We start from the raw sequence: 10359 nt of genomic DNA on the forward strand, positions 1-10359 counted from the left end.
CGGAGAAACAAATCAGAAACACCGGAAGAGCAACAACAATTATTGTAGTTTTTCCTCTTTTTTAAAAAAACAAAAAACCAAAAGCGAGCAAACTCATAACTGGTGCATGTTGGCATTTTAATTTCTGAGACGAACGCGAGAACACATTTTTGTTGTTGTTGTTGTTTTTTCCCCACCAACTATCATTGTTTTAAAGTACCCTGCTTCCTGTGAGCCATATTTGCGCCACAACGCTCCAGCTGCACTCACAATAACCTTGAGGGACACTTTAACTGCCAAAACAAATCTTTTGCACGGATATATCTTTACATCACCGAAGCATGGGCTTGTCGGGGACCTTTTAATTTCTAAAATATGCAAAAACATTGCAAATCCCAAACTGCCTCCAACATCCTTAAAAGTTCTTTACTGATATAATCATTGTTCCTTTCTCGGGGAAAACTCTTTGTGGGTTTCTATCCAAAGCAGCTGAAAGCAGCACCATTACCGTAAATGTGATCAACATTCCACGTTGAGCCAGAGAATCCAAGTTTCACAGGAAGTTGTGTAATTGCTCTGGTCTGCAGAACGGTCTGGGCAGAGATCACTCAAGAGTACTTTGCTTTAACTCCTTTTTCATTCTCTCTTTTATCGCCATTTTCCTCCCTTTTTTTTTTTAGCATTCGTTACAGGTGAGCTGTTGACGTAGTGGACAGTAACGTAATCCAAATGTTTTTTTGTTTTTTTTAAACGTTTGAAGAAAAGTCATCTCTTTTTATATTTAGAGAATTCAAAGGAACATTTGCTTTTTTACCTTCCTGAAACACTGCTCGGGGCCTGCGAGAGTTGGTGTGTTTAGGTTTCGATTTCTGCACTACAAAGTGTGATGACATGACGCCAAGATAATCCTGCACTCACACACACTCACACACACACACACACACACACTTCTTTACAGGAAACAGCAGTGGTGATTTATCCAATGTTGACACCATCACATGTCACTCTCATGAAAAAAAATTATATTATTTTGACAGCTAAATCCTGTTCAACTTCAACGGGTCAAATCTGTGAATCATTCTTAACATTTGAAGAGAAAATGTGCTGGAAAATAAAACGATCTTCCTTCACCGACTTTCTAATGCTATAAAAAAAACAAACAAATGGAAGCACGAATTGGTCTTCAGGCTTGTCCAGCATGTCCAGCTGAAGACAGGCAACCCTGACGTCACGCTGAAAACATTTGTGCCTCATCAGTGATTTCCATCAGGGAAAAGCCACACCAATATTTTCTTTAAATTCTGCCAAGATCCGATCTCACTTTTCTTCAACTTTGATTTGTCAGAGATGGCAATAATTTTTCTCTCCTCTTGTGTCGCCTTTTTCATTTTCTGAAAGCATTCCTTTTACAAAATTTAAAATTCGTGAGGCAAAAGCATGAATGTGTTTGGTTTGTGTGTTCTGGGCGACTGTATAAACATGGCGATTCAACTTGGTTGAATTTGTTGAAGTAGAGAAGCTCCCTGTGTGAATAAGGGCTCATTTTCCAATAAACAACAGCAAAAACCAGGCAAGCAATCAAAAGACTCTTAGTTTCATGTAATTATCAGGAATGAAAATATAATAATGTATATCATGTTCTGGGGCGGCATGGCTCAAAGGTAGAATGGCCCTCTAGCAACTGAAGCAAATGGTTTGATGCTCACTTCCCCCGGTGACCATGTCCAAGTAACCTTGGGCAAGATACAGAGCCCCCAATTGCTCCTGATGGCCCTGTGAAGGTCCATGGTGTACCCTGCCTCTGGCCCAATGTCAGCTGGGATAGGCTCCAGCCCCCCCACCACGCTTAAAGGATAAGCGGTATACAAAATGGATGGTGGGATGGATATCATGCTCCATTTCTGCCGGTAGATTCTCATAAATCCCGGATGATTATTTCACTATCAGGATTATCGAATGTTATTGTGTATTGCATTCTGTAATTAATTTGTGTGTCATTTCAACATGTATATTTATTCTTATTATCCATCCATCCGTCCATTTTCTTCCGCTTATTCCTGTTTCCTGTTAAGGGTCGCGGGGGGCTGGAGCCTATCTCAGTGGCTACGGGCGAGAGGCGGGGTTCACCCTGGGCAGGTCACCGGTCCATCACAGGGCCAACTCATACAGACAGACAACCATTCACTCTCACATTCACATTCACACCTACGGTCAGTGTAGAGTATCAATCAGCCTCGTCCCCTCTTGATGTCTTTGGACTGTGGGAGGAAGCTGGAGTACCAGAGAGAACCCACACAGGAACAGAGAGACCATGCAGACTCACACAGAAAGATCCTGTGCTCGAGCCGGGACTCGAACCTGGAACCTTCTTGCTGTGAGGCGACAGTGCTGACCACTGCACCACCGTGCTGCCCCCTATCCTTACTATTATCATAATTACTATTATCATAATTACTATTATCATTATTATTATACGGTGAGGCGAGTACAACCTGGATATGAAATCAGAAGAAGAAGTGGAAGGAGGAGGAGGAGGAGGAGGAGGAGGGTTTTCTAAATTGAATAATTTCAATTTAGGAACTGTGACTAAAAGGGATTTAAACTTTTAATGAAACCTCTGAAATCTATTTATTTGTTCACTCATTGAATGAACTCAATTTGCAAAGAATAGTTTTTAATAATAATGTTTTTCAGCTATATGAATTTTGATGTATTGACAATATCAACTCACTGAACAATGTGAAAACACCTGAACATTTATTGAACGTTCATCTTTTCTTTTTTTTTTTAAATGAGTATCTCTCTTTAAGAAAAAGGACTCGTCTGGTTGACGTCACGTGACGCGGAAGTTGATTGAATCGTTTCAGCGTGCTTGTTGTTCGGTGTTTACATGCTGCAGGCAGGTCCGTGCTGATAGTAGAAGCTGTCAGGTTAGGATTCTTCTCTTATAAAAGATTAATTTTGGTGTTAACAAACAGAAATGCGTCCTATTTTCTTTACAGCTTCCTGTGTCCGCAAACTGGAGGTAGTCAACGTGTAGAACGCTGTTGTTATTGACCGATTTATCTTATTGTGACATTTTATTGAATGTTCTAAAGCAGAAATGAAGCATCTTTCATTTTCTTAATCGTCCTAACGTGTCTCGGCAACAGTATTTTTTTTTTAAACAGCTCTTATTAGTCCATTTCTGTAACGGGATCATTTAGACGATGAAGCAGGAGAGCGATGCCGCCAACGTCCCTGCGTGCTATATATCCAACCACGAGGGTTTTCTTGGAAGCATCAAAAAGTTTATCAAAGACTTTGTGGTGACTGAAATAGACATAAATGGGCAGCAAGTCAACACAGCAGCAGCTGACACACAGGCCCATCGGATACCTCACTCTGTTTTTCCAGCAAAAAACAGTGACACCAGTAAGCAGGACAATAACTTCCAGGCCACGCAGGATAGTGACTTCTCAGCTGATTGTAGGTTAGATGTTACCATACCTAGCCCAGGTAGTTTTGACCTGAGCATGATTTTAGGTCAGTCTGTAAGTGATCAGCTGGAGCAGTTTGTAGTGAGTCTCAGAGATGAGGAAGCCAACGAGGTGCCCAGCAAGGAGCTATCTCTAGGATCCTTCACGGACAAGTACCAGAGAGCTAATGTCCACCGTGCAGTCAGACATCGATTCCCCTTCCTCATGACCGTCACCATTCAGCCTGAGATCAGGGTGAGAGAGGACCCTGACTTCAGAGAGCTCTCCCAGCTAGTCACAGAAGAGGAAGCAGAGGACTTCTTCAGGTTCATAGATGCCAAAGTGCGAGACTCGTCGTACACTTTTTATCCTGATGAGAACAAGGAGCACAGGACGGCTGTCCACCACTTTCTGAACCGCAGGTTTGGCAAACTGGTGGAGACAAAAAGCTTCAGCGACCAGGAAAGGACAGCCATCTCGGTTCGACTGAGAGAACGAGGCAAACCAAAGAAGAGGACGGCAGAGGACCGCAAGGAAGAGGAGATCTACACAGGTAAGTCTCAAATCGTATCTGCTGCCACTCCGGAATCTGGCTTGATTGTAAAAACAGGAAGTCTCCTTGAAATATCTAACAAATGAAAGGAAACCACTATACTCATGTCCTCCCTTTAGCTTTCACACTGTGTAAGGAGAACCTTGAGACTCTGGAGGCCATCAGCTACATGGCGGCAACACTCGGGGTCCTGCCATCAGATTTTACCTACGCCGGCATCAAGGATAAAAGAGCCATCACCTACCAGTCCATGGTGGTCAAGAAGGTCCCACCTCAACGGTAGCACAGCGTTTCTTTCATAAGCCTTTATCTTCCTGTTGAAGCCTCAGAATGAAATCATGAATAACCGTGTTCTTTCTTATAAGGTTGATAGAGAAGAGAGCAGAGTTTGAGAAGAGAGGGATGCGTCTCTCTCACGTCCACTCCGTCAGCGAGCCTCTGAGGCTAGGACGGCTGCAGGGGAACCATTTCGACCTGGTCGTCCGTAATCTTAGACCACACGGGGCCGCTGACACACACCCCTCTGGTACAGACACACACAATCGCTTGGTGTCACTGGTAAAGGAAGCAGTGGAGAATGTCAAGGTATTTCAACAGCTTATGGTGTTTGCCAGGATTTCTTTTGAAAAATGACGCAAATGATCACACACACACACACACACACACACACACACAGAAGTTTACATTTGATAACAGTTGGCCTTATTGACATATATAAGGCACAGGATGGTTTCTTCATTATTTATGTTTTGAGGAGAATCAGTAAAAAAAATCCTACCGCTGGATTGCATGATGCTGTTTCACAATTCAACCAAAACTACAGAACCTATCTTTTACAGGAATTTTAACAAGAAATGCCAGATTGTAGTTGTATGCCTCAGCAATGTGCAGCTGTCACAATGACCTTTGACCAAAATCATCAGTGAGTACTACATTTGGAGAAATTCCCTCAGTGTGTTACATATCGATAGTGTTGACGTGCATTGATGTGACCCTTGACCACCAAACTCTTTTTCAAAGGAGAAGTTAAAAAAAAAATCTCTCAAAGTGCTAAAAAGATATCACCTTTTTTGATGGCTCCGAGGCATTAAGAATGTATCTACATCTGAGTCGGTGGAACACTTTTGTGAAGCTACGAGTAAGGAAAATTGGACCAAGTGTTCATTGTCATCTTTTCCTGGGATTTGGGACCCGTCTCTACTTCACCTCAAGTGTCGTTTTCGCAGGCCAGAGGTTTTGTCAACTACTATGGGCCACAGAGGTTTGGGACTGGTCAGAGTGTTCAGTCTGATCAAGTAGGGCTGGCGCTACTGAAGGAAGACATGGTACGTGTTGAAGACAGTAACATTAAACCAGCTCGCTCCCTGTCAGGCTGCTTATTCCATTGTAAATATGCTGCATTTTCATCTTTGTGCCCCAGGTGAACGCCGTACGCTCGTTCTTCAGTCCAGAGGAGGGCGATGAACCTCATAGCCAAGCTAAGAGACACTTCCTTCAAACTGGTGAGGACTGAGCTGACTTCTCAACTTCATTTAACCGCAAAAGGGATGTGAAGTTGCTTGTCCAGGCATTTTCACGACAGAGTGGTCCTCCGTTCTACCACAATTACCTGGTTCCTCTATATCGTCAGATAAGTCTCTAAAATCTACGGTATATTTCTTGTATTCCCTACCACAGATAACGCAAAGGAATCTTTAGCGTTGATGCCCCTTTCTAAGGCGCGGGAGCGGCTGATGCTCCGGGCCCTGAACCGCTACGGTACCGGTCCAGATGGTTGTGCCAAAGCCTGGCTTAGCCTCCCACATAGCATGAGAGTTTTCTATCCCCACGCCTACTGTAGCAGGTTAGTGTATCGTATTCCCGGGCAGGTCAGTCACAAACCTGGGATACTAATCCAGTGTCACTTGCTTTCTACTATACTTTCCTCTGCTGAATTTACTGTCCTCATATTAGGATTCAATGTAACAGTGAAAATTAAAGTGAGTCATTTTTCGAAAAGTGTATTTTTTTGAACTCACAAAGATTTTTTTTTTTTTTTTACTCTGCATGACTGAAGTACTTTAGTAATTCAAGGAAGCCAACTTTTGATCCAACACCAGTGATAAGTATGCTGACCCATCTGATTGTTGTTACCAGAGTATGGAACGAAGCAGTTGCACACAGGTTGGCTACTCTGGGCCACATTGCCAGGCAAGGAGACCTGGTGTGGAGCCGAGAAGGGCAAGACAAACTGGATGACAGTGGGGAGTCCAACAGTGCTCAGGTAAAATGTGCATTTTAATTTCTGCACCAGTATTTTACTCTGGTGCCGATGTCTTGTGTTGAGTAGCCTAGATACTAATCAGGGTCAGTTGTTAAGACACAAAGGGGCTTGGGGCGCTCAGGAGACTTCAGATAATTGATACTCAGGTGCTCTTCTGCGATGGGTGAAGTGATAATCCAAAGGAGAAAAAAGAATTGCAGAGGCACTCCCGAGATTTGAAAAAGTATAAAAAGCCTTTCATATGTCATGGCAAGAACTGGTTTAAAAGCACACGGGCCCATGCGTTGGGGCCATTTTGACCTTCATCAGGGCATGAATATGACCTTAGGTGTCCTTTATAAGTTTGGTTCTCCTTCCTGTTTCTCTTTTTAGGGTCAGTTGTTGTTAGAAATACAAATGATAAAGTATATACTGCCATAAATATGTTAGGAAAACAGATTTTGCAGTAAGTCATCCTCCATGAAACTATTAATAGGCATTTGAAACATGAAATGCATACATTTTTAATTGTCTTCCATGCTTGTCCATGAATATTCAGTCCTTATTACTAAGTATTGACCTAATTATATCTCGTCATATTGAATTTGTACGTATTAGAACTGTGTCTTGATTTACCAGATCCATGTGGTGACTCACGAAGAAGAACAAGCAGGAGACTACACACTAGCACAAGTATGGAGTTCAGGCTTTGCACTATAAATGCCACTTTTGTTGCCATGGCTGCGACTGAGCGTTAATTATTTTGTCAGATTTTACTACCGATGCCAGGAAACACTGTGAAGTATCCAGAGAACGCCATGGGGAGTTGGTACCGGGAGAGACTGGCTCGAGACGGACTAGAGAACTGTCGCTTCAGAGTCAGCATTCTGAAACTGAACATACCTGGCTGCTACCGCCCCCTCCTGGCTAACCTAGCAAACCTCAGCTACGAGCTACAGAGGTCAGCCAATGGCGATGGAGGAGGAGAGACGACAGGAAACAGCAGTAGGAAAAATGAGGGTCACCTGAGTGTCACGGCAGTAGAAGGGAAGCAGGACCCCGATTCAGACTTGCTCACTCTCACTTTAAACTTTGACCTGGACTCCTCCTGCTACGCCACGATCTGCCTCAGAGAGATTATGAAGTGTGATCCCTAAAAGGTCAGGGGTCATCTTCACAGGTTGCACACACAACTTTATAAGTTTTTTTTTGTTACCTACCAACAATGTTTTGTACCTCAGTTGCTCATATGATGGTTGTGATACACCATTAGTAGGATTTTAGCTTTTCATTTAAATAGAATAATTGTGCATGGAGAAAATGGCATAAATTCACATGAACTGAACAAAAGGCACCACAAAAAGTCTATATAAGATCGTATTTGTAGCTGGTGGAATTTGACAGTAAGAGGCATTTGATTTCAGCTATGTTACACTTGGTCTTCTTTTTTTTTTTTTTTTACTTGTGTGCAAGGCTTGTTTATGTGTTTTGTGCCATAAATTAATCTATTGGATCATAAAAATGTACTTTTGCGCGTCTTCTCCTTCATTTAACTCATTCTACTGCTGAAGTCCTGTCAATGCCCCCAACTAACTCAGTTAGAGTTAGAGATCAGCTCCAATTTGTTAGTAGTTGTCAGAAATATTTTCATATTGCAGTTCTGCACCTGACTGAAGCAATACTTTACCCTTTAAGTGTTTTGTTTTTTTTCACCAGGCACTTCCCTCTTTATTCTTTTGGACTCCAGTTTGCAGAAAGAGCCCACCATGTACTTTCAGCACGAAGTTAATGGCAACTTACAGATAAACGAGCAAAATAACAGTAATAGTACCCAAAAATGTTCTTTTACAAACTCTCAAGTACATCACCTGGTATAATCCACACTGGCTTTATCCAGCTGTATGTTTAGTAATCCACGAATACTTCAATTTTAATTAAAAAAACAACCAAAATGCTTGGATACAATTGGGAATCTGCACCAAACTGTGAGGGTTGTAATTTATTTTTAGCTCAAATCTCAACATGTATGTGGATTACTGAGTAAATGGCTGGATAAAGAAGATCGGGATTATAATTTGTCATCAATATAGCGCAGTATGAAGTATCTAGATGTGTTGCAGTTTTGATTTTGCTGCCCCAGTCGTAACACGTGTGAAATGCTAGTTATTTGTGTATAATATGGATAGGAAAGTTATTAGGACATAGTATGGATATAGATGAGATTAAAAAGAAATGAGCACAACTGCATCCAAACGGATATGTCAAGTTCCAGCTGCTCTTTATTTAAGGTGAACTGAGACGAACAACACACACACATACACGCTTGAAATTCTTTCGTTCATAAATCTGTGTACTTACTTGTCTAAATATGTTATCGCTTTGTCTTCTTCATGGACAGAAGATGTAAAATAACATTCCCCAGCAGCAATGTGGCCTGGTTGTCAGCTCAGTGTGTATCTGTGGCAGCTGTCAGGTTCCTGATGCACGCACAGTTAACAGAACCGCGATGACCTCATGACTGCTACAGCACCCTCCATCCATCCATTTTCTATACCGCTTATCTGTTAAGGGTTGCAGGGGGGGGGGGGGGGGGGGGGGCCTGGAGTCTATCCCAGCTGACATTGGGCGAGGCAGGGTACACCATGGAGGGGTCGCCAGTCTGTCACAGGGCCATCATGAGCAGCTGGGGGCTCAGTATCTTGCTCAAGGATACTTCAACATGGTCACCGGGGGAAGTGAGGATCGAATCAGCTAGACGGCAACCCTACCTCTGAGCCATGCTGCCCCCTGACTGCTACAACACCTCACAGCCAGTAACACGATCTCATCGTGCTGCTGTTTCCGTTGATATTATGGCCACCTGGCGGCAGCAGAACAAGCTTAAAAAAGTCGCCCGTTACATTCCTGTGATGGTCTCTGCAACTGTTTCCACCTCCAACACTTCCTGAGACACCTCTCTTTAGCTTCTAAATGCTTTGTCACCAATTTATGGAATGAGAGCACAGCAGGACAGAAATGAGACCTAAAATCCGGAAATACGTGGCAATATCCACCAGTGAGAACTCCTTCCTTGCAGCCCGGGGTTTGCAGCCAAGGGTGGAATTGAGGGAGCGCAGGGCGGCAGCTCACTCCCCGCCACTGCCCTCTACCAGCTGACAGAAGGCGGTGTCCATCCATGAGTCCAACAGAGAGGCGAGAACAGGTTAAGTGAGCATCTTTAAAAGGAACCGTGCTGCATTTCCCTCACTCTCTATGGAGTTCATGTACATGTTCACCCTCACTTGTTCAAATTACTGGCAGTTGTGGCTGTTTGGATGGTGTGGGTGGAGGCAGGACATGAGATTTGGCAGCACATTTCTGACTGAGGAGTGGATGTGAATGGTGGACAGCTCCCAATATTACTGACACACCGGGCGGTACCAGAAGTGTCCGAGGTGGCTGTGCCGGGTTGGCATTGACTACAATGTCTCTCAGAGCTCTGTTATTCTTGCCAAGTCCTGTGTCCAGGCTGACTGGCTCTTTGAAGGGTTGAGTGGAGTAACTTGTGTTGACTGGCAGGTCCAGATCATCATTTGGTGCCACAGCCAGGTCCTGCACAGTTCCTTCAACTGTGGGATCCATGGACTTCTCCAGGTACTTGAACAGGACAAGGGATAGCGAGCACACTGGCACACAATAAAAACAAAACTGTGGCTACAAATTTCTTCTGGGTCAGCAGTCCTACCTTATCGTTGCGGTCTGGTTCTGAGTCGAACCCTGTGGAGGAGCTGAATGCAACGCCATCATTGTGTTTCCCCTCATCTTCCAGTCGTGAAAGGCATCAAACAAGTACTTTATTTACATGTCTCTCTCTTCAGTTTTGTACTTCCAGTGGTCAGATGGCTTCCGTGGATCTCTGGTTAAGGTTGTATATTTGATTTGCAATTGCGTGTTGCCATTTGCCTTTTGGAATTTGCAGTTCTCACCATCCTCCTCCTCCTCCAGTGTCTCTCCTCTGTCAGTCATAGCTGTCTGACTCCCTCCCCCTCAACAGGAAGAATTAGGTTGTCCTCCAACATGTCTGCTCTCCAATAATCATGTTCTCCTGTCTTAGACCAAAAAAAATAAAAGTGAAATCCAGTGGGGAG

At 43.5% G+C, this 10359-nt stretch overlaps 1 protein-coding gene across 1 annotated transcript; it reads left to right on the top strand.

Annotated features, from left to right (window-relative positions):
* Nucleotides 1-2819: 2819 nt before the first annotated feature.
* On the top strand, nt 2820-8463 carry pus7l (pseudouridine synthase 7 like). The gene is made up of 9 exons (XM_086202474.1): nt 2820-3990; nt 4110-4269; nt 4356-4575; nt 5217-5315; nt 5411-5492; nt 5668-5833; nt 6127-6253; nt 6872-6925; nt 7003-8463. The coding sequence occupies exons 1-9, from the start codon at nt 3189-3191 to the stop codon at nt 7387-7389; spliced, it is 2097 nt and encodes a 698-aa protein (XP_086058600.1). The 5' UTR covers nt 2820-3188; the 3' UTR covers nt 7390-8463.
* The last annotated feature ends 1896 nt before the right edge of the window (nt 8464-10359 follow it).

This window comes from Aulostomus chinensis, chromosome 4 (genome assembly GCF_037954235.1).
Source record: "Aulostomus chinensis isolate RoL2024-O1b breed Wild chromosome 4, RoL_Achi_v1.0, whole genome shotgun sequence".
Classification (NCBI taxonomy): domain Eukaryota; kingdom Metazoa; phylum Chordata; class Actinopteri; order Syngnathiformes; family Aulostomidae; genus Aulostomus; species Aulostomus chinensis.

Bases quoted from the DNA above. Each gene is read 5' to 3' on its own strand.
- pus7l (XM_086202474.1), top strand. From the start codon at position 3,189: ATGAAGCAGGAGAGCGATGCCGCCAACGTCCCTGCGTGCTATATATCC. The intron at 4,270-4,355 runs GTAGCACAGCGT...CTTTCTTATAAG, and splicing joins AAGAAGGTCCCACCTCAACG to GTTGATAGAGAAGAGAGCAG. The intron at 6,254-6,871 runs GTAAAATGTGCA...TTGATTTACCAG, and splicing joins GGGAGTCCAACAGTGCTCAG to ATCCATGTGGTGACTCACGA.